Below are 25,561 nucleotides of genomic sequence, written 5' to 3'. Positions count from 1 at the left end.
CCATTTGTTTGGACGGTTACAAGTATGCCACGTGTACAATGTAAAAGATATAGCCACTGGTGTGAATAAGTGGGGCCAATGGTCCAAACCGTTCCATTTGTCGGCTACAAAATGGACGGTTAACAACAGATACAGGACAGCACCCATATGAAATTAATGCCCAACCGTGGATCACATCCTATTAAACGGTGGGCCCCACTTGTGCTGCAAACTGAAAAAAAAACCCAGAATAGCAGGCACATCTCCGGGTCGGGGGTTATATGATAATCAAGGGCTGAGATTCAATGATTCATGGTCTGTTTGTGATTGCCAGTTTCAGTTATGGAACTCACCAAGCTGGGGAAACCCCCAAAAACTCAAACGCATACATCGCTTTCAGTACAATTGATAGGTGTCAGGTGCAAACGACAAGGATAGTGGAGGATATGAATAAGATAGACTGTTTGGGCGTACATATTGCGAACTCCTGTGTTTGTGACTCATCTATAGTGTCTCGAACATGGGATGCACGTGGAAAGGGAAGGGAGTGTCCCAATTTATCTTTATGAAGGGTAGGGATGAAAATGGGCCGGGTTCACAACAGGTGGGTCCGGCCTGAGGGCCAGGACATCTTCGTCAGAAATGGTCCCTATGATGGCTTGGAATGGGCTTATTAATTTCAGGCAGAGAAATCAACCCCAGTTCCCACAGATGGACCTAGGGATGTACTATTGTCGGTTCGGTTCGGTTTGGTTCAGTCTGGTTACAGGGTGAAATCTAAGCTGAACCATTCCCAACAGTTCCAGAAAAATTAAAACTGGAATTGAACCATTTGCACCCTAGAATTGAATAGGAACTGGACCATCAAAACTGGTTCAGTTCCAATTCAATTCTACTGTTCTGGGTTTTTTATAATCCAACACAATTACATGGTTTTTATAAGAGGCACGGTTCGAGGTTTGGTCTGGTTATGCAGAACCTCTAACCAAGAACTGAACGAAACTAGCTGGTTCTTTGATATTTGGAACCGGAACCGAACTAGTGCACTTCACAACAGGACCAAACTGTGCGGTCTAGTCAGTTCCGATCGAGTTTACCATTCCATGTACACTCCTAGATGGATCTAATACCTGGGCTTACAGCTGGCACATTTTAAATCAAGCCCGCAATCAAAGTGGGCCAGCCAAGCCCCCTTATTGGGCCTTCTTCCCAAAATCAGGCCCGAAAATTATACCAAGAATCTCTAAATTCACATGGATTGGAGCAATTGAGTTTTCGAATGAGTCCATCCCAACTGTTTCTAATGTTGTGGCCTAATGGAAACTTGGATTGGCAAGAGTTTTGTGTTCAATGGTTAAAATGAGGCATCGTACCTGATGGACGGGGTGGATCTCATGAAAGTCCCACTAATGTGGCTACCGTTTGATGTTTGAGAGAGAGAGTCACTAATGATCAGATCCAGCGACTGTATAATAAGTTATGATACAGCCATGATTTTACTATCAACCTGTCAATTATTTGGAATATCCTAACCGTGAAAACGGTGAGACACACCATGATAATCACCTCACACAAAATCAGGCCCATCCATTCGTTGGGTGACCTGCAACGGTACACTAAGTTATACCGTGAGCTGTCTATTATTGTGTCACGCCCTACGTGTTTATGGGCCTGATTTTTACACCAGATTATCATCATAGTGTGGCCCACCCTTTTTACGGGTAGGATATTCTACATATATGACACGTGGTGGGAAAGGAATTTTTGTATCAGGCTGCTGTATCTAATCATTTCTGGGTTGACAGAAAAGTATAAAAGTGACTACTCGTGGCAACATTGCACGTGTGTACCATATCTGACCGATTCAATAAGTGAGCTCCACCATGAATATGCCTTGTCCTGAATTCAGGGTGGTCCACCTTTCTTCAAAATAGACATTTCAAGCTCGATGAGTGGACCAACCTGATTATTGGGCCATTGCATTCTTATGGAGGTCCTCACCTGATGAATGGCCGACATGCATGCATATCAATCAAGACCGTTCAAACCTTATCCCCCCTTGTGGGTGAAACATATCCCGAAAATCCCATTGATTGGAATTTCTAAACCTTCTGGATTTACCATTGAATTTGGGCTGTTGATCACTATCTCTTTTACCATCATTTTGGTGGCCACAAAATCAGAAATCAAATTGTTAGGATCGTACTGTCTGATTTTTAGTGTATACTCCAACCACAATGGACCCCACATTTTGACATTTCCAAATTGGCATACATATATACCACGTGTTCGGTGGATATTAATTTGGCAAACCCTACTAGTATGATGACTGGATTGGCCTAACTTTCCCATCAAAGGTTCTTTGGTTGGGGTATTACATACGCCCAGACAGCAGCTCGTGTGCATACCCATGTAGTTATTACCATAGATGTCATGGTACAAAAATCAGAACGGTCCACTGGTCGTGGTCACATTTAACAAAACAAATGTACCACTACAAAAAACTTAGCTGATGATTCACAAAGAACTGGATGGCTTGGATTTTGCACCTATTCACCATGTTGGCACATGTGCTTAAATGTGCATGAGCTGCGAGTACAAGCACGTGGTCATCGTAGTACTTATCATCAGAGTCGTTCTTACCATGTCTGTGTCTTTTGTTGGAAAATTTACCACGTTTCACCATTTCTACTCTTTGATTCATGTAAATATATCAGAATTGATGCGTGCTAGCTATGTAAACATCTCACTACAGGTAGGTATTGTACAAATCCTGTCTTGTTGGGAATATATTACATGTCCAAAATAAATATTGTGCCATGTTTGGTTGCCACTTAAAAATGAGTTCATCTCACGTTTAGTTACCAGTAATTATGTATTTGATATTTTAAAGTTTAAATAACTCATATTTTATTATGATTTCTTGTATATAGTGGCAACCAAGCGGGCCTTGAGGCATGTTTGGTTTTCCAATTAGAATGGTAAATGAGTGTAAATGAGTAATTATTATTTATCCTTATAATTGCACGGGGACATCATTTACATTTGACTGTAAAAAGTAATTTTATCACATTATTTGTTTCATTCAAAAATTAATGTAAAAATGATCATTTTATAATGCGAAAATATAATAATTACAATTAATCTTCCTTTAACAAGACCTCCTGCTCTGAAGATGCCACACAGGACAATTAATCACTTGTTTTAAATGCTCAACATAATAAATCATGTCGAATTAATCTCTTTAACTATCTCATAGCTCAGGCCCTACATTATATGGGTTAGCACATCGGCTTAACCTCTCTCGTGGACCCCACTTCACATGGGTTTCGCTTCACACCAGCCACCTGTCTCACACCAGCCGCCTACCCTGAGTGTCTTCCCACATCTCACGGGCTATTCCACTCAAGCCCAGTGTAAACATGCAACACTTAAAGATAATAATGACCGTTCATTTACTTTGGATTCCATGAAAAATTGAAAGGCCAAACTAGCCCTTAATGTTGATTAAACATATCCATTAATGATATGAATCTTGTATGCAAAACACCGTCTGTCTCGGTGACATGCATCGCTACCAACATGGCACACAATCAAAAACACTAAAATAGGCAAAAGTGAAAGAACCCACCCACATGACACGAAAGGGCAGACTAACTAATGGTTCAGATTAAAATTTACATAACCACGTGTACATCAGAGATGAAGTGCATGCCTCACAAAATATTAATCCTAACCAGACAATGCCCATTGCTAAAAATAAGGATGGGTCTAGGGTGCAATTTCAGTAGCATCCACTGGTACAAGCTAATATGCATCTTTTCATATATGGTGGACCACCTGACTATATTTTAGGCCCTGTTTGGATGCAACACAGGATTGGATTGTGATAACTAGCTTAATTAAGTGGAAATGACCAAACTGTTACCTCCATAGCACTCATAATGAGAAAGTGCATTTACATCACTAATTGCAGTTTGGTCATGTCCACTTAATTGAACTAGTTATCACAATTCGATGCAATAGTACACCCAAACACAACCCTAACAAAAATAGAAACCTGAGAGAAATGGATTTGGAATCATCAACCATCAAAAAGGCCTGCAAGGATTTTCATGGCATTAACTTTCACTTGCATTGCCACTATATAGTCATATGTCTTCTCAAACAGCTTATCAGGGCCCAGTCCCTCTCCTCCAGGGACAAGACTTTGTAGGGCCCTGATCTTCCTTTCAATGCCTACCTTATCATCATCCAACTGCTTCTTGGGACACCTTCCTTTCCTTTTCTTTCTTTGGACTCTATGACTTTGTGCATGGGCCAGGTTGCATCCATGAGAAGATTGGGCCTGAGCTTTCTCTCTCCTCCCTTTGTGAATGATTCCATGGCAGGTCTGAGTGAGAGATGGGAGGATGGAGGGTGGAAAATGTGATATGGGTTTTGTTGGGGTGGGGTTGTGCTTGTTTTCTTCAGTGTCCATGGAAGAGAGAGAGAGAGAGAGAGAGAGAGAGAGAGAGATTTTGAGGGGATTTTGTGTATGTGAATATATAAATTATAGTTTTGGAATTGAAAGGGTACATTTATGTTACCACCTTCAATTCTCAAATAATGGAAAAATGCGTGCATGCATATCAATAAGGTTGGGTGAAAGCTGTTGGCGGCGGTTCCTGTAACCCAAAGCTCTGTGGGGCCCTCCACGACGTTCTTGTAAAATCCACTCCATCCATCAATATGAGAGCCCAAAAATGAGGAGACCCAAGATTCAAGTGGGCCTCACGACAAGAAATAGTGGTATTGTACGTTCACCATTGAAACCTTCTTGGAGGCCCACAGAAGTTTTGGATAAGGTTGATGTTTTTGTTTTCTCTTCATCCTGGTGGGAATCACTTTATGAACGGGTTGGATGGAAGACAAAGATAATAGTGAGCCCCAATAAGGTTCAATGGTGGGTGTTTTCATCCCCACTGTTTCTTGTTGTGCGGCCCACTTGAGTCCTGGACCTGTCTCATTTTGGAATGTCTTCCTCATATGTTCTGGCGAAAGGATGGATGGCAAGGATTTCACACTGGTATAATGGTGGGCCCCTCAGAGCTTTGGGTTACAGGAGCTACCCGGGACAACTGCTACCGCCTTACAGGAAATCGACAAGTGCCAATTGCCAACCAAGGTGGGCCCACCAGATTTGGCTTCCCAACCGCCATATATATATATATATGAGTCATGCTCCCCTGCGCACCTACGCACGTGCGCACCTTTGCACACGTGCCATGGGTGTCTAATCTGAACGGTCCATGTGATGCGGAATCCTATGAAACCTCATAAAATCATCTGTCACGTACATGATTCTGTATTGTGACATCTACTCCGTCCATCAAGTGAACCCCTACACGTTAGGTCTCGGAGCTGAAACTCAGTCTGACCCACAACTCTGGTGGGCCACACCACAGGGAATAATGATCATGGGGACATTCTCCATGGGAACTTTTCAGATGCCGAGTGGGGCGTGCAATAGAGTGCATGTGACATCCCACCATTCATCAGCCAAGATCACCAGCACGAAGGGAAACTCCATATAGCTACACCTCGATCTAGACCGTTGATCTTGAAGTTTGGAGCTTTCCAGTGGAACCCATTTAGCTGCAATCATCAACATGAACGGAACACGTCACATTGTCCTTCCCCTTCATTCATTTGATCGATCACAGATAATTGGGCCCCACAAACTTCAAGAGTAATTGTCCAGATCGAACCTTATCGAGGGAGATCCATGTCCATACGGCCGACAATGAGATAAACGCTGACATATCTAAGATCATTCGATGTGGCTAGATAAACCAGACCCTATCAGTTTTTTTTTTGCTAAGGCCCATCCATGATAGGGACTTCTAGTTGAATGGTCTGGATCATCGACACGTGTACCTGGTTTCAAAAACTCAAACCGCTTTGCTAATTGTATGTACAATAAACACCACATAATTGCTCAATAATGTAAATGATAATGCTAATCTTATCCACATCCGATCAAGATCGTACACTGAGTAAAAGAGGGCCCACTCTATCCACTTTTCCTAAGAAGTCAAAGGGAGTGGGGCCCACGTTCGATCACAACCTAATGTTGATCACATGGTGATAAGACACCCTTACGGATGACCAGTGACATTAGCCAAACTAGCCTGGACTCATAAATAGTAGTGGGCCGGACACGACCAATGGGAAGCACGCGCAGTCACGTGACCTCATGAACCCACCGCCTCTTACCATGTCTCCCTCCCTCTTTGGAACCACCACGTGTCACAATGCTGATCACCCACCTAAGCGACTGAACCATGTGGATTGATTCTGGCCTCCCACGTGGCATGGTTTTGAACCATCCAACACCATCGTAGCTCCCAAGAAGGCAGGGTGGCCCATGCGTTTCAAGCGATCGTGTGGTGATCGTGTTGGGCATATGGGGATCCATGCGTGATGTGAACAGATGTTGTGTTTCCTGCGTTTGGATACAAAACTCTGGTGGAAATTATATAATGTCTTGGATCTTGCTCTCCCATTTAATACCATTCATGTGTGAAATTAATAGATCGTGCACGGTACACGATTTGATGGGGATATATTGAATGTGTGAGATCGTGGCAGATCCGCGTGAGATCCGGGCCATGTACCAGGTGGGCCTCTATTTGAATTTTCACTGTTACGAATGCCAGGCTAGTCCACGACGTCCATCCGTTTTTCCAAGTAGATCAAGATCTCACGTGGACCACACCACAGGAAACAGTGGTGATTGAATGCTTACCGTAATGTTTCTTTTCCATCCAACCCATTGATAAGGTCAAACAGATCTGGATGAAGGGAAAATATAAATATCAGCTTGATCCAAAACTTTTGTGGCCCCTAAAAAACTTTTAAAGGTCGTTCACCATGTTTTCAATGGTGTGGTCCACTTGAGATTTGGATTTCCTTAATTTTTTGGAATCGCCTCCTAAAATGATCTGTAAAATCGGATGTACGGCATGGATGTACCAAAAAAGTTATAAAGGTGGGCCCCACATGGTAAGCGTAACACCCACTGAAGTCACCTAATCCGCTCCCGTTGGACATGGGCTGTTTTGTTTGTTTGTTTGTTTCTAGAATGTTGCTCATGTGATTAGCGGATTGGTTTGATTTATGAGCCAGATCTTATTTGTAAGTGGACCCACCTAATGATTGGTCCGGATCTCATACACGTGTGATGCATTGGGACATGAGCTGCTAATCACCTCTTCAATCTCTTCTTGCACGAATCCCTCGTTCTGGGAGATAATATATTGTTGTTGGGGTTTTTGGCACTGTTTGTGTTTGGTCGGTATGCTATGTTTTATATTTTCCAACGTGGACAAATCTCCACTGTTGAAATTTGTTATCATCAGCGAAGGGAAGTGATCACATACGTACCAATGCACGTGAATTCCTGTGCGTTCGATGTGTGTGAGAGCTACCATTATGCTTCTTTTAAATCCAAACCATCCATCAGATGCGCCCCCAAGTTAGGCCCAAACACCAAACATCAGACAAATACAAAACTAGGTGGGCCACCCGATACGGAACAACGGGAAGCAATGCGAGGGGACGCCCATGATAGAAATTGACATATGGGGACGAATATGCTGTATATATTCCATCCAATCCGGTCATAAGACGCATCCCACCGGGATGAAGAGATGCCATAAAACATAGGTCATTCCATAACTCAGGTGTGCCATACCATGGGAATTTACTCAGTTACCTGTTGTGTGGCCTACATGAGCTCTGGATCGGCCTGATTTTTAGTCTATGCGATGAACATGATGCAGTGCACTAGATGGACAGTTTGGATTCCACATTCATCACAGTTATCCTCATGGAAGCTCGAATGTGAGTCCCCAATCACAAACACCCAATGGATGGGATCATTTCCCATCAACGAACAGAGATAAAAGATTTTTGCCACAAAATTCTTCAAATTTTATAATTTTATCAAATAATTTATCTATCCACCGAATTGCTGTTCTGCAGAGAATTTATCATAATGGCCATTGTATTCTTTTTATGTGAGTAGTAATTTCAATTTTTGTAGGGCCCACATGATATTTTAAATTTAATCCACCATGAGGTTCATAAAAAAAATAAAAATAAAATAAAATAAAATAATTTGATCGATCTAAACATGATCCACACCATAAAAATTAACATACGCTGCTAAAAAAATATCATAATTCACATGCAGCCCATTTGGTGATTTGAACAAGAAAGATTTTTTGGAGGAATTTTCCCATAAATCCCAAGAGACAATGCATCTTGAATATGCAAGAGACCCACATGGAATTCATCAGGAGACATTTTAGCCAAACACAAGGTAGTGGGATCAGAGTCAGGTGGGCCAATACTATCCTGATTGACCAGTTGGTATTGAGCCCATGTTTAGGTGATTCAGACCATCGACTAGATGGGTCTAACCATAGACTTTTTTCCTGGACCCTTCTAGTATTTTCTTTTCTCGACTGTCTATTCGGAGGACACTGATGGGAAGGTTAGTAACTTGTCACTTTTGGGGAGATTTGAAGCATTACCATCCAAGATTTGAAATATCAGATCAACGTTCCAAAGGAGCTTTCTAGCACTTGGATAGAGGTGTCCCATAAGACAAAAGGTATCTGTTAGACAGGGCTGTCTATAAAAATTGAGTATTTGGTGTCCATATGAAGGTTGGAATGCTGCTGTCCATAGACAGAGGCTGCCATAGGAAATGCTATCTACTACTCCATCAAAATGAACCCAACATTACATGGTCCAGATTCAAGGAGAGAGCGTTCACATTTTCAGGCCCACCCACTTATTAAAAGGCCAGGATCTAGATCTCTTGTATATAGAAATCAATCCTACCCAACTATAGCAAGACAACCAAAATTCAATCAAGATCAGTCAGCGACAGACAGCACATCCAATTTGATTTGATAAATACTGATAACTCTTGGATTGAAAATTAGAATAAAACCAAACTGAATCAAATCACTTCATCGGACGGTGATGACCGTAGCAAACTCTTCATAGGTGTTAGATGAACCTTTCAGCCAAGTGAGATGCTGTTCATACCAGTTGTATGTCGGTTGGATGTTAGTTATATAATTGCCAATGTGTAATGCATGTACGACGTCCAACCCTTGCATAAGGTTGGCCTCACCATGAAGATCACCTATTGGAAAAATCAGGCCTATCCACCCATCAGGTGGGCCACACATTTACTTCAGATTGGATTGGTAGCTGCAGTTGTTTTCTATGACATGGCACACAAGATGAGAGGATCAGCTTGATTTTTTCCATCAGGTTGGATGATTTTATTCAGCCCAAACATGGTTTCTAAGCTCACCACAACATGAATAGGCTTGCACCAGTGGAAAAGAACTCTTCACTCACCGTGCTGAGCGTGTGCGCTGCTCAACGGCCCACTTAATTTCTAATGGATGCCCTCGCTGTCAGACCATCTTAGTCATCCAGATATTTGCCTGCAAATGGATGTCCGAAAGAAAATGTTGAGTAAAAAAATGAGCAGATGGTCCACAATCAATAGGCGAAAATGCGAATGAATAATAACCTGTAGTGTGATTTGATTGATCGAATGATACCCTCTGGAGGTAATCAAATGATTAAAACAATAAAAATTGCTTAATAATACAAGTGGTATTCGGTATTATTTTCCTTTTTGCAGCATGTAATCAATAGGCCACAAATGCATTATTACATTGATCCAACACCTCATATGGGTATGAATGTTTACCAATCTAATCAATCCGTTCAAGATTATACATCACCATTCCCTCGAGTGACGATCTGAACTTGTCCTGAGGAAGGCATTGAAGGCTCTTGATCGCTAGATCGGCTTTCTCTTTCGCCAGATCCCGCGCTCTCTCAATCCCCCCACGTTTGAAAACCAATTCGATCGCATCGTCTAAGGAACCTGGTTCACTGAACTCAGAGTCGATGATCTCTCTCAATTTTGGCTCCTTCTCCAGTGCAAAAATGACGGGGGCGGTCAGGTTCCCGTTTGCCAGGTCGCTGCCAGCCGGCTTGCCTAGCTGCTCTGCCGATTGGGTAAAATCGAGGATGTCATCGACGACTTGGAACGATAGGCCAAGGTTCTTTCCATAGTCGTACATATGTTCACATACACTCTCACTGACGCTGCTGAATACAGCAGCAGATTTCGTGCTTGCGGCGATCAGGGAAGCTGTTTTGTAGAAGCTCTTGAGCAGATAATCGTCGAGCGTGACATCGCAGTCAAAGAGGCCTGATGCTTGCTTTATTTCGCCGCTCGCAAAATCTTTAATGACCTGAAAAACCAAGATCGATTGAGAGAGAACAGTACAAGATGTTCAGCTAGTTTTGCTAAGCCCACGCACACCTCTGCAGGAGCCATGCATGTAGAACATTCGAGTTGTGCATCAGGTGGGTGCCGCCATGTAGGGACCTGGACCCAAAAAGAGGCTGCGACTCATCTGGCAGACCACTTCTACATTGCATGTGGACCATTGGCAAAGTTTTTGAAACCTGACCATTTTTCAGGTGGGGAGGCCCACCTAGTGAGTTGGTTGGCCTATTCTTTAGACCGGTTTATCCACATGGAGGGGTCCCACCTCACACGGCTCAGATGTCCTAAATGCATGTCAGGCCAGCACGTGCATCAACTCGTATGGCCTTAGCAAAGCTCTCGAGAAATGCCTCCGACTGTTTTCCGATACATACTTGGCTGATGAGCTTTATGACTTGTATGTTTTCAAGATTTGCAAGATACCATGATGACTGTGCGAACATGAAGTCACCGGCTAATACTGCCACCCTTGTACCATACAATTGATGAATGGTTTCCTTTCCTACAAAACATATGTCCGTTATTTCAAGTACTCAACATGTAGATTCATACTTCTTAAAAAAGCTCGACAGACCGATATAACAAACTCGAAGAATGTCCCATGAAACTTCCATTCTAAAGGATGCAGGGTTACCTCTTCGCATGCCACTGTCGTCCAATACATCGTCATGTATTAAGCTTGCGGTGTGAATCATCTCAATGATCTCTGCCAAGCGCCGATGTTGTGGGGTAAGATCCCTGGATTTAGGTAGTATGTGAATGAAGACTCTTATCTTGGCTTTAGTAGCTGTGGCTGTGAATGTTTCTTGTGGAAAAAAGAAAAAGAAAAAGCAAAACTACTTACTTCAAGCCCGCTATTTTGGATGTCGCTCTTGCCACCAGGAATACTAAAGCCGGTCTCAGTCTCTTGCCGCCAGCACCAAATATTTGTTCTGCTGCGGATACTAGAACTGGGTTTTCTGCACCAACAATCTGCCAGAATATGCTTATCAGAAAGTGTTTTTTTCTAAAGCTAAAGATATAACATGTCCTTCCTACTATCATGTCAAGATAAGAAAAGCTTTATTTAGCACAGATGCAGCCACACATCCAAACTGTTGCATCAGGTGGGCCACGCCATGTTGATGACCTGACCGCAAATCAACTCATTGGGTGAACATCTCATGTCTGGAAACAATGGGCAATCTAGAAAGCAGTTGCATATAGCCCATATTCAATGTAAAATGGGCCCCTACACAGTGGGGTCAGCCTTATGCATAGCCGGAATGTCCCACATGAGTTGTGGGTTGTGCTGAACTTTTTCTTAAGTAACAATGCCAAATGTATATACTATAAGCAAGACAAGCAGAGGCTAAAACAAATACAATGTCAAAGGAAAATGCCTGATGCCATGAGATCAACATTGTACAAGTGAACAGATAAATACCTAAAGAAAAACACCTGAACCGTGAACCTGATTGACCATTTTTTGTCATTCCTACCAGCAATTTGCATCCCGAAAGGAAGAGAAGAGACTGCACCTACCAACTTCTCGTGAATGAAATGACAATTGATCATGATGTATGTGGTACATCCAATTTCTTATAAATGTCTGGACGGTGAAAACAGCAATGGCATTATTTGCATGAAGGGGATTGTTGCTGACGAAGAAATCCTAATGTTCAAAAGGAGAGCTGACCAAACCATTTCATTCCGAGGTGTCAACATGTCAAGATATTCAACAGTAATGCTCAGCTTCTTTTACTTTACCCCCACACCTAATGCAATGGTGTACGGTGTACCTTCCTTACAGTGTTCCGATAGCGCCCACGATAAATAGTATTTATAACCACTATGCGACTAATTTTAAAAAGTCATATTAGCTTTATGACTGCTATTAAATGCAAAAACTCTATATTACAGGTATTAGGACCAAATTTCCCCCTTCTTCCCACGTGTTATTGATAGTATCGCAACAAAGGTTTTTTTTTTTTTATCGCACGCACTCACACACCCCACACATGCCCATGCACTCACACCACAATGGGTGCTCGAACCCATGACCTCATGTTGAAACTCTTGTGAGTCTACCACTGAACCATAGGGTCGCAGGTGACAAAGAGTTAAGGATCCATTTGATAGGGGGTGTTGTGATTTGGAATCATCTCTAAATCCCGATTTTTGGCATTCCCTGATTTGGGACATCTGTACTTTTTTGAAAACAACCTAAAATTAGGACTTGGCAGGAGAGAGGTGCCACTTTATGGGCATGAATCTGAAATGGAGGGAATGGAACAAACCCCACCCCCCCACAAAAAAAAAAAAAAATCAGAATTGATAGATAACCATGATTTTGGGGGATTTTCCACCCAAGTGGACCTAAAGAAACACCGAATAGATGGCAAACAACCATAACTACATAAATTGGAGCACGACATCTCAAAGAACAAAACAATTTAAGATAAACTAATTAAACCTACCATAACATAGTTCATCCCAAGAATGGTAAAAGTGTGACACAACTGATCCTGTCAAACCAACATGCAAGGCGACTATTATCTGAGAATGGACATAAGCAGACTCATTGCATGCACTACACAGGTAATTTACAACAGTGTCCATGTCAAATATATGGGAGATATAACAAGTTTGAGATAAAAGGTTCGATCAGGTATCTTATCCCCTTCTGAAGTAGAAAATGTGTGTTAGTTCAGCGAGAGTTTCGACTTTCTTGTCATCAGTCAGCTGAGCCTGCGAGATAACTTCAACACAGTTTCACTGGTAACACAATATCCCCTCTCAAATTCTGAGACCTCCAGGCCCAAGAAATGTGTTGAGATATCCAGATGTTTCATCCAAAATCTCATTTGTAACTAGATCTTGAGATTTCAAGTGCAATTCCCTCCCTCCCTCAAACTAAGCGATGAGTGCCTGTTTTAGGATCGCAGTCTGGCCGGTGACCCCAACACCAGCCAGCTAGCTGGTTTCAAAGCTTTGTGGGCCCCATCATGATGTGTGTATTTTATCCACACCGCCCATCCATTTTTCCAACTCATTTTAGGGCATGAGACCAAAAACAGGGCAGGTCCAAAGCTCAAGTGGACCACACCACAAGAAACAGTGGGGATTGAACGCTTACCGTTGAAAACTTGTTGGGGGCCCACCACAATATTTATTTGCCATTCAACCCATTCATAAAGTCACATAACCCTGGATGAAGGGAAAACACAAATATCAGCTTGATCCAAAACTTTTGTTGCCCCCAAGAAGTTTTCAATGGTAAGCGTTCAATCCCGACCGTTTCCTGTGGTGTGATCCACTTGAACTTTGGATCTGCCTCATTTTTGGACTTATAGCCTAAAACGAGCTGGCAAAATGGATGGACGGCGTGGATAAGACACATACATCATGGTGGGCCAACGGAGCTTTGACACCAGCTAGCTGGCTGGTGTTGGGGTCACCAGCCAAACTGTGTCCCTGTTTTAGTCCATATGAGGGGTTCAAGTATAACCAAGTTGGGCTCTGCAAAAGGCTGAATACGCCTGTACGCAAAATCGAAGCATGTTATTCGGGAGAAAGAACAACTCTAGAAACCGAACAGTGCACAAGATCAAATATTGGGATACCTAACCACGTAAAACATGCAATAGTATTGCTAATTTCCTCAATACAGAGAACAAAACTCCATTGATATCACACTTCCTCTTAAAAATTCACTATGGTTCAAGGTTTTAAATTTTTTTTCTTTTTCCAACACTGTAGAGCCTTGCCAGGAGTCAAATCTGTATTCCATAAGAAATGAGCGATTGTAGGGTTAACACCTCTTCATCAGATTCTAACTATGGAATGGTACAAGAGCTCGTTGTGATTAACACATTGCAATGCTTAATATAGAAAACATGATCTGAATCAAGCATTCAACCCATATTACTTAACCCAAATCAGTGGGATGTAAGTTCAACTTATCATGGTGTGAAGGCACCACAACCTCAGCTACACTATCTCATCCCTCTTTACTCAAAAGTGTATTGACTATGGAGCTCATATCCAGTCGTTCAAATGCTTTTCATCGGTTTAATGACATTGATAACCACAACACAACAGAGGAGATGATGAGGGATCATCAACCCAGCAAACATAACACTCAGTTCTCCAACTTCTTCCATTTCATCTCTTCTACACCTGGTAATAGCTCTAATGCCTGCTGCTCAAGCAATCACTCTCCTTCAAGCCTTCAAGAAAAACGATTTCGAGAACCCAGCTCTATTATTAAAAATCCTCTTATCCTGTTTCTTCCAATTTGTCCACAAGCCATAGAGAGGAGCTAATCTCCGCACGGACTCTTCCTGACACCATAGTGGCCACCCATCCCATGCTTTGTAGAAAAGCCACAATCGACCCGCACCACCCAGGCCAAACCAAACAGAACGAAGAATCTCCACCATACTACCATTGAAAATGAGCAATGCAAAAACAAGAAATCCGCCAAGAGGATACACATGAGTAATGTTCATCTTTCTATTTCTTTAATGATTAACCATTAGGGCATGTTTGGATAGCATGAATTCCATGGAAATGTAAGGAAATGTAATCCAGTTTCCCCTGATGTGACAGGGTGGATATGCTGGAAAAGAAGGGAAGTCTCCGGAAGATTCCAACAATAAGCGGATACAATTTCCCATAAATTTCCAGCATCCCACTCCACTTCCCAACATCTAATAGTAAAGGCATAACTATCACATCTACTCCCTCTTTCCCATCAAAATGCTTATAAAAGCTTGTCCTCCACTTACAAGTTCTCTCACCTACAGACATCTTCTAAGAGAGGTAGTCTTGAATTTCCAGATTCCTACTCTGATTGTGATAATGAGGAGAGAGATACTCTCTTCAACCATCTCATCAGAGGCGATTCTCGGCCCTCTCTTTCTCTATAATAAGATCTACTCCATCATCTTCATCTCTACATTAATGAAAGCACTGCAGCCGACTATTGTGGAAGAAGAGTTACATAGAGAGAGAGGTAAGATGCAATCCATTGGTTACAGACATGACCAAAAAAAAAAAAAAATCCGTCCAACTTCCCTCAATTCAATTGGGGTTCTCAAGGTTTATCTCATTCCTAGGATCCAATATACATGTGCATATGATATTCACACTCTCACGGACCAAAACGTCCAATCCGAACCCAGAAACCTCCCAACCCTACCAATTTTACTTTATGTGATTCTAAGGATGCATTATATCAACACGCTGGGGTGGGGTGGCCCATGAGGTGGGGCCCACTATGGGACTGTGCAATTCAAAGACCCGTATGAAGCGGGAGTTGCCCACGGGGAGGTCTCGCCTGGGCTCACCTAGGAGGGCCTGCATATAGGGATAAATCCGTCATTCCACATCAGCTTTAGAGCTTTTGGTGCACTAGTCGGTTGTCCACTATCAAAATGGTATCATGCAAGAGCATGTTGGTGTGATTCCAAGATGCAGCCTATCTCCACGCTGGGATGGGGTAGCCCACAAGGTGGGATTTGTGAGATGCAGAATGGCCACGATGTGAGGCCCACTATAAGGGGTTGCTCACGGAGAGGTCTCGCTTGGATTTGCCTGGAAGAGCCTGCATATAGGGATAAACCGATTCTTTCCCATCATCTCTGTAGCTTTTGGTGCATTGGTTGATTGTCCATTATCAAAATGGTATCAGAGCGAGAGCCCAGTGTTCGAGTCTCCTCACCTGCATGGGTGGATGATGTGAGAGCATGTTGGTGTGATTCCAATGATGCACCGCATCTCCACGCTAGTGTAAAGTGGCCCATGAGGTGAGGTCTGTGAGATGCAGAATAGCCACGAGGTAGGGCCCACTATGAGACCATGTGATTCAGGGACCCGTGCAAAGAAAAGGTTGCCCACAGGAAGGTCTCGCCTGGGTTTGCCTAGGAGAGCCTGCATATAGGGATAAACCGGTCCTTCCCCATCAGCTCTAGAGCTTTTGGTGTGCTAGTTGATTATCCGCTATCAATAAGCTTATTCTATAATCAACACGGGTGGGCCCCATTGTTCTACATTTGGTACGTAATTATTGTAAACGTCTTATTTCCGGATTATCCCATCCTCATGGTGGAGCTAACTTAATGTGCACATACAATGGAGTACAAGGGTTGTGGTGGGCACCGCAAAGGTATTAGGACATAATTGAGCGGTGGGTGGATAGTTGAATAGGCAAGATGAATACCAGGTGAATAGCATGTGAGTGAATTGTACAGAATAGCTATTCACATGCAGATCATTCAGTTGTAAAATAAATTTATTCTATAAGGACTTAGAATGAACAACTAGCCTCTTTTTGTACCAAGAATATGTTGTTCATGTTAACTCTGCCATTTTCTTGGATTAATATGGTAGATGAGTGGGTCGAATCAGAGAAATACATAACATTCAAGGCATATACGTATATTTGTCTCACACGAACAACATTGTACATGGAACAGTTTCTACAACTTATCATATGATCTATTCACACACGCTAGTGTATATGAATGAGAATAATGAGAAAATATACACCCAGTATGTACTGCAACATATCCGTCAAGGACTTCTCTTGATCCTCTCTAAATATATGATTTCCGACAAAATTTGATCAGCAAGGACCAGCATCAACCTTTACAATCATACATAGATAGAGTTATTGAACGTATGACTCCTTGAGGATGCCTTCAAATGTAGTTGATTCCTATTGACATGCTTTGTAATCTGTAATTGTTGAAAAATGGGAATCCATTTATTAAAACAAACAAGATTGTCCCTTATAAAGGTTAAAGAACTGTCATAAAGTTATTCAGGTAAACGAGTGCGAGGAGTGCATTTTCACTTCGTTTTGTACGAGGGAGAAAACAACGATAGCTTGGTGTTTATTCATGGGTTGTTCATGGGAGAAGAAATTTATGTTCAATCTGTTAATGAAGGCCCATCTAACCATCTTATAGTAGCAGTACAGAATTCGGGTTAAGATAACAGGCATGCTATCCATCATTCGGGGAATGAGGCACGTCGTGGACTTGAACATCCAGCGGTCATGACAATTGTAGTCCTTTTTTTCTACATTTGGATTGTGATGTCCATCTACTGACCATTAATACCTTGGATTGTAAATGTTATGACTGATGTTCTTGCCTTTTCTTTTGGTAACTCCAACCGGAATGTAAAAATGGCAGATGGTAACATGTTGTGTTTAGTCTTCTAGTAGAAGTATGTACTGTGGAAGAGGAACTGATTCGGTTTGGAATGTACTTTTGTCAAATCATACGATGTGTGTATGAATGGTAAACTTATCTTTTATTCTTATCTGTATTGGTTGTTTAATCACATGATCTTCAAAAGTTAGGCTGATTGAAGTAGCAAATGAATCCAACAATCAATTTGGAATGCAGAAGCCTAATGGAACAATGCAAATGAATCTGTTGTAACGGAGATATTGTAAAGAAGCCAGTGAGCATAATGATCTGGGTGGTTTGCTGATTGTTAACAGATGGTGTCACCCCCATTTGATGTGTGAGCATGTGTGTGGCCCCGAAGAAGTTATGTTTGCGGCTGGAATTTGAGCTAACACCGTAAAAGCAGATGGTGCATGACGGATGGAAGGCATGGATCGGAGGAGCGATTTGTGGTGGACACCACTGTAATTGGTACGATGTGCAGGCTTGATGAAAGAAGATCGCATGAAAGACAGCTATACAGGAGTGGAGACAGTCCATATCATTGACCTTGGAATAAGCAGTCAACACATTGCGCCAGCATGAGGGATATGAGTTCATTTGAAAACTAGCTGTTACGCACACATAACTGCTGCACGGAGCAAATGATGGATGGAGGTGGGTGGTGCACAGAACCACTTACTCGTGGAATCCATTGTATTGTTTGGCAAAAGCAAACAGCAGAAAATAACATTTGCACAGGGAAAGTAGATTTTCCAAATCATAACTTCTTAGTATGGCACTTAGGATGGAGGGTCAGGGGTTTGAGAGAGTGTCTCTCTACAGGAGCTCAGGATTATGGAAAGCGGCGCCCTCTCTTTCCCAAAAGTTCATTGAGAGGATCTACTTCTCAACAGGGGACAGAAACCATGTCTGTTTTTGGGAAGAATAGTGGTGTGGAGATACATCGTTGTAGGACGACTTCCCAAGATTGGCCTGCATATCCTCGGAAAGGAAAATTACAGTAGTTCGTTGTTATTCCATTTGGTCTCCACCCTATTGGAGGAACATGATGGACAAGGAAGTTGGCGATTTTGTTAGATTGTTGGACCGGTTGAAGTTCGTTATCCCACCCTGGGCAAAATGTACTCCATAGTTTGGCATGTTCATTACTCGAGCTGTTTTTCAGTTCAGTCTTTTTATAGCTTCATTTGGAATCCACCCTTGGTTCATCCAAGTTCCTTTCTCGATCTTGGTATTATGGTGCTCCCCGGAGAGTCGTTGCTTTCATTTGGCTGGTGGGTAAGCATGTTGATTATTGACAATCTCCAAAACAGATCTTTGGTCCTCCCCAATATTTGCCTCGTGCATGAGGGACACAGAGACAATTGACCAACTTTTCATCTATTCCCCCTTCATTTGGAAGGTTTGGGAGTGCTTCTTGGGCATCTTTGGTATCTCTTGGTTGATGTCCAAGTTGGCAGACGATCTTTTGTGAGCCCAGCATGGTGGAGGAATTGGGAAGGAAGGAAAGTCAGTCTGGTAGTGTCGTGGGTGATTCGGGGGGGGGGGGGGGGGGGTGTACACGGAATAGTAGATCTTTTCAGAATAGGAGGGGGGTCATGGAAGAGGTGGTGAGAAAAATCAAGGTTGAAATTGTGGGTTGCGCCCCCAATGTGAAGGAGGGGGTGGATGTTTGTAATCTTTCATCCTTTTTCGGGTTATAGTTAAAGGTTGTATTCTTTGCTCAACTAGATGTGGCTTTGGCATGTTTTCCTAGTAAAATTTCATTATTTCTCAACCAAAAAAAAAAAGACCTTTCAAAATGGCATCCATTTGCATAGCGATTGTGGAAATAATCAATTCCCTAATCATTATCTTTTCTTTTCTTTTCCCTTGGAATACATGTATACAAGCACGGACTTAAGACATTGTCCTTGCCAACAAGCTTACTAAGAATAATCATTGAGTGGCCCTTATACAATCATAACAAAGCAGTGGGAGCAACCTTACTTCCACTATCTTCCCCACTAAGCAAGACACTAATGGGGTGTTTGGATCGTAAGTTACTTAAGATAAGCTACTTATGCCTCAAGTAGCATATCTTGGTTTCTACTTATTAAGCTAAAGTGATTAAGTACTTTTAAGTAAAAAAATTACTTACAATTGATCTTAGACCAAACTTACTCATTTCAAATAAGCGACTTATCTACTGTTGTAAGTAGAAAAAGTAACTTATTTGGTGGTATCCAAAGTCCAAACAGGCCCTAAATGACTTCAACAACAAAAAGTTTTCTCTAATCGGTAAAAGCACCACTTCCACTTGTCACTTTCAACCAAGGATGGCATGATCTGACTCGGACACTCATTATACTAAGGAATTCCTCGATCTCATCTTCTGTTAAGCCTCTTCGAAATGACAACATCAAAACCACCTAACCTACAAGATCAGAATAACCTTTAGAGACTAAAATATCTTTCAGAGGAACTACCCTATACAATAGAGAATCAATCTAATACGAAAACCAATCGCCGCACCCCACATTCTCCCCAAAATGATGTCCTTGAACCATCGTATATGCAGAAGCCCACACTTTTTTAAGAATAACTTGCTCACTTTACAGACCACTTTCCACATGACAACACCTTGTAAAAAGACGTGACCCTAGTGAACTACCCACTTACCTCGCCCCATACTTAGGATCACTTGCTTCCATGAACCTCTACCCTCAAACCAAAAGCTCAAAAAAGCCATTTTCCCAATAACTCAAGATTCATAAGTTTCAGTGATTTAATCCCCCTCCCCCTTAATCTTGCATACTACACATCTCCCTCCAATAGATAGCACCAAATATTGGAAAATAATATAAGAAATGACGGTCCTTTACTCTCCTAACATTAGTGGCAACTTTTAAATAAATAATTGAAAAAGATCTTTGGCTCAAATATGGACTCGCTCAATACAAAAATCTCAAAAGGATCAACTAGATTGGCCAAAATGTTGGCTAGTTCCATAGTTCAACTTGCTAGAGTGTCTTAAACCATTTGGATATTCTCAAGGGTACTTTGGTCTTTTTATCTTTACTCATAGTGGTCACCGGTATCTAATTTAGTACCAGTCATTCATTTTTCTATTTTAGTATTGTTTTACAATGAAATGAATACAGTTTAGTTATTTAGGGTTGTGTGTGTTTTTTTTTCCCAAATATCATGGCATTAGAGCTTGATGGATTCTACAGTTATGTGCTACTGCAAGACATGAATAGGTGGCATCAAGGTTTGCCGGCTAACATTGTTCCTGGACTGTAGTTCTTTCCTTTTTTTATGTTGGGTTCGAGTCTCACCCGTACATGTTGGGCGTGGGTTGATGTCATCAAATCTGTTTGAGAAGGATAACTCCTTGTCGATATGGATTTTTAGACATTTATGGTTGTTTTTATGCAATTTTTGAGGAAGCTGAAATGGTGATTGGAAGGGATTACTTTTTTTCCTTTTTGAAAGATCATGGTGAATTTATTAAGAAGAAACTAGGGCGAGAAATCCTCACGGCAAACTACAACAAGGAACACCAAAAAGAATCAGAAAACATTACAAGGGAGTGCAGAGGGCTTTAGGATCAAGGTCCAAGCTATTACATCAGATCTCGCTCTGCTGAACACGTCATCAGGAAGCTTGTTTATTTGGAAGGGATTACAATCAATTTCGAAATTATTTTTTTTTTCTATTCTGAGACCAATTTGTTTCTCTGATATGGGGTTTTTGTTGGGGATCATAGGGGGTTGAAAGAGTTCTGTTTGGGCGTCATTTCAAACCCAAGCTTATATGCTTTGGAGTTGTCTTCAGTTCAGAGTACTAAAAAGCCCAAATCATATTTGCCACCTTTGGTGATTTTTACATTTTGTTATTTCTTTTGGAATTTTGAGTTTTCAGATTTGGTTGTGGTTGTTCTCTAAAAGGTATGCAAGTGATTTGTTGATTTTTGTTCACCTCCTTTGGTGAATTTCCACAATTGTCTTGCCCGGTGGCTTCCTAACCCATACAAGCCAGTAATGTTAACTTCTGGGAAGAATTTCACCTATTGCTCTTTCTTCCACTTTTTTCTTTTTCTTTTTCCCCCCCTTTTTGATGGGCCATGGATTATAGGAGTTTCTCGATGATTCCATTATGGAACCCAGTGGACTATGGCAGAAGATGTCTCAACCTGAAAACAGACTCATACATGGTATCTTATTCCCCTTTTTGAGGGAAAGTCTAGAATGTCTGCTAGATTAAGACCTGCTCATATGGTACCACATAGACATATGACACCCATCCAGTGATGAAGAGCGTTGCAAAAGTATGGTATTGACTATGATGAGACCTTGGCCACAGTGGAAAAATATATGAAAATCTACATGAGGATGTCTGCTTGCAACCGCCTCCAAGACTTCCACATTACCCTCTCAAGTCTATAGACACCACAATGCCTTGTATGGTCCCAAACAAGCTTCTTGTGCTTTGTTTTAGAAATTCAGTTTAGCCATCATTGCATAGTGAGAATGACTTTGCTATGTTCAATTGTTCATCCTCTCATGCTGAGTTATTCTATTATTATGTGTCAATGACATGATTATTAGAAAGTGATGGCCTTGATCGGATTCAGTTGGTTAAGCAAATACTTCAGCAATAATTTCAGCTAGACCTTGGATTTCTCAAATTTTTTAGATCTTGAAGTTGCTTGTTCTCCTCATAGTTATTTGGTGTCTCACCTCAAGTATGCTTATGACCTTAATTTTGCTCTTCTAACAGATTTGAAGACCGTTGCTACACCTACTGCATGCTAGGCACACACATCAAGCTGGGACATGTTCACCACCCAACATATCCTCTAGACTTCAACTTGCCGACTTCTTCCCCAAAACACATTGTCACCCGTTTTCACTGTCTGCTTATATATCCTATGGGCTTCAGCTTGCGAACATCTTCACAAAATCATGTACTCTCCCATTTTCACTTTCTGGTGGACAAACTTCCAATGATCTCACTAGATACATCATGAATTTACAGGGGGGTGTTAGTGTTGTATGACATTTGTATGTTCTTATGAGTAGTTTTTTTTTACCCTTTAATTGTTATGGTTGTTTATATTATCTATTGTAATCTTGCTTTATTGTGAAATAAGATAAAGAGTATTTCTTTGGGGTTATGAGATTTATTTTTTTCTCCAATTTTCAAAACTAAAGCATGAGTATGGCATCATCTCTAGGAAGTCAACATAATGGAGTTGTTAAAAATCAGCTTTAGCCCTCATACCACTTCAGTTGTTTATTGTAATAGCATAAACACCAAGTTTCTAGCATTTCCTTAGACGCTTGTCTGTATTCAAAATGGGTTCAATATATACCTCGGAATCTGATTCATGTATAGGGTCCAAGTATTGAGTGATACGCATAGCTGCAAAGTGATAACCATACCATGAAATGGCTAGTTCCCAACTTATTTCTTGTTTGAATTATTCATGCCTTCTGCAGACGCATTTCATAAACCCCAGGCCTCTATGTCAGAAAGGTGGATGAGATTGAAGAAGTCTTTAGAGAAACTGTATGTGTGCCATTCTAGATAGTCTCCTGGGTGAGATGGAGAGAGCAACAACTCAGATTTCACTCCATTGCAACAAATTCCATGAAGTTAAATAATCAAAATGTGATAATGAATTCATCTATTGAGAAGGTTGGGTGGTTCAAATCTCTAAGGATATGGTGTTTCCTCTCCAGCCATTTGCCATGTGATGTTCTATTATTCAAGCGCATATGCAGTTGACTTGAAACCTTACATACATGGTCAAACCAAATCAAATGAGATCGATTATCAGCTCATTGCGCAAAGAGTAATCATACAGGGGACCATTCCGTTTTATGCTATTTTCAATGACTGGTTTGAATTTATTCAATATTTTATAGACTGCATCTAACATGAAACAATATTTAAGCCCATATTTCGTGTATGAGCTTGGCCTTTTGCAAATGCATATTTACTACATCCGTTTCAAATTAACGACCCAAATAATAGATTAATGGGGTAAACAATATCATCACCATAGCCTTGTCACAGATATTAAAGATCGAGCTTATGTATCCTACCCATCAAAGATCCAAAACAGGAACTCTCGGGCTCTTGGCAAAAGTCCTACAGCTGGTGGCCCACTTGTCATCAACCCCCCTCCAATATTGGGGCTCGACATAAACAAATAAATGCGTGAAAAAAAAATAATCTTGAAATAATTAATAAACTAAAAGCAGGTCAAAATCAATCAGTCCACAGCCAGAATACCATCTTGTCTAACCGATAACAAAAAAGAATCCCATTCAATTCTCACCAAATGGCTAAGGTCGGTTTCGTTGCACCAAATTCTGTGATATTTGGTGCAACCAAACGCACCCTAAAAGTAAATTTTCTTTATGATACAATCAGATAAGCGAGAAACTGTTTGTAGCTCATGAAAGCCACTGTGCATATTGCAGCATACGGCAGTTGTCAAAAATAAAGGCAAATAGTATAGAGCTCACAATAGTCAATTCAAGAAGTTTGTGGTAGATAACTCACTGATTTGAGATTTTTGTTCAAGGTTAGTAAGTCATCAGCAACTGTGTCCAGTAATGAAGATACAGTAACAGGGCTGCTGGAATTCGATTTCCCATCCAATGCTGAAGCTGAATCTCAAACATTCAATGCAAAAAAAAACAAAAACAAAACAAAACAAAACAAATGAAACAAATCCATAGAAAATAAAATGAAAAACTCAAAAAGAACGATTTGTTTATCAGATTTCAGAATTTCAACACTACAGACTAAAACAATAAACTAGCTCTAATAAAACATAGCAGCCATTCTGCATCAGCAACTGAATTGCATCAACCGAAACTTACCATCCAACGTTGCATCCGACGTCTGCGCCGCAGACATTTGGCAGATAGCAGCCTTGCGCTGTCTACAGAACAACCTCTGCGGAACCCGACCCGACCTCGCATAGCTCCTGCCTGAAAACCCAGCAAGTGATATCCCACACTGACTCGACGAACACCCGCAACCGACCCGATCCAATCCAATCCGGCTAAGATCGACATTGGCATACGCCAATGACATCATTCTCTTGAACACCCAGATACCAGAAACCACAATGGAATCACTTCAACCCAACAAGACCCCACTCCTTAATCGATGCCGAGCTTAAAAACATGCTAATACTTTCAAATCTCAAACACCCAATTGCAGAAACCTTCAGAAGATGAGAATTGCTGCATCAATTTGGATTTTTTTTTTCTTTCAAGTGATGCTATTAACCCAATTCGTTTCAGCTGATTTTCTACTGATGAGAGAAAAAACCTCAGTTCAGAAAAAAATCAAGAGGGGAGTGATTTTAAGTACCTTCTGATTGAGAGAGATCCTGTGTGGTGGATTCATGAGGTCCACAAATACTACTGTCATGTGGGTTTTCCTTATCATTTGGATTGGAGAGAGGGAGGGAGGGATGGGGTCAAAGTTGGTTGCGGGAAAGATAAAAACCATTGATACTCTGGCAGAGGGTGATGGATGATATGCGGGCACTTGGAAATTGCATACTTGGCATACGTTAATTCAAATTAAACCGTACAAATTATGTTCGTGGTTCAGATGTGTAATGGGTATTTATTGGACGGTTGAAAATGAAAATATCGGGTTTTCATATTTTCAAGAAACAAGTGTCAACGAATCAGCGGTTGAGATTATCTAGCCTATCTTATTTTGGGATTGCGACGAAGAGAATTGTATTAGACAATTTGGTCGGGTTAATTTGGGTTAGTAAATGACACGTGTATAAGTTATGAGTGCCTGCTTATCAAGCGTCATACCCTCCAGAGTATCGTAATTCTCACGTGGGGAAGGGTGGCCTCCTAAAGGGAACGGATTGGCTACTCCCCCTGCCATCAGCCCCGTGGCTAATGGTCGGTGCTCTGTGGTTCCCACCATGATGTATATGCTTCATCCATTCTGTTCATTCATTTTTACCGATCGTTTTAGGAAT

At 41.4% G+C, this 25,561-nt stretch overlaps 1 protein-coding gene across 3 annotated transcripts; it reads right to left on the bottom strand.

The window, feature by feature from the left end:
• Positions 1–9,572: 9,572 nt before the first annotated feature.
• Positions 9,573–25,044, bottom strand: LOC131245602 (solanesyl-diphosphate synthase 2, chloroplastic-like). 3 transcript variants are annotated; one of them, XM_058245175.1, is made up of 7 exons: positions 24,925–25,044; positions 24,426–24,775; positions 24,103–24,209; positions 11,202–11,329; positions 10,992–11,095; positions 10,732–10,859; positions 9,573–10,319 (listed from the first exon to the last, which is right to left on the bottom strand). In XM_058245175.1, the coding sequence occupies exons 2-7, from the start codon at positions 24,643–24,645 to the stop codon at positions 9,771–9,773; spliced, it is 1,236 nt and encodes a 411-aa protein (XP_058101158.1). In that variant the 5' UTR covers positions 24,646–24,775; positions 24,925–25,044; the 3' UTR covers positions 9,573–9,770. The 3 variants fall into 3 exon arrangements, with proteins under 3 accessions (XP_058101158.1, XP_058101157.1, XP_058101156.1); XM_058245174.1 differs by having other exon boundaries at positions 24,426–24,794; positions 24,925–25,018; XM_058245173.1 differs by lacking the exon at positions 24,925–25,044 and having other exon boundaries at positions 24,426–24,910.
• Between the last annotated feature and the right edge of the window lie 517 nt (positions 25,045–25,561).

The sequence above is a fragment of the Magnolia sinica genome, chromosome 5 (assembly GCF_029962835.1).
Source record: "Magnolia sinica isolate HGM2019 chromosome 5, MsV1, whole genome shotgun sequence".
Lineage (NCBI taxonomy): Eukaryota > Viridiplantae > Streptophyta > Magnoliopsida > Magnoliales > Magnoliaceae > Magnolia > Magnolia sinica.
Note: the sequence above shows the minus strand (reverse complement) of the source record. Positions and strands in the feature narration are given on the sequence as shown.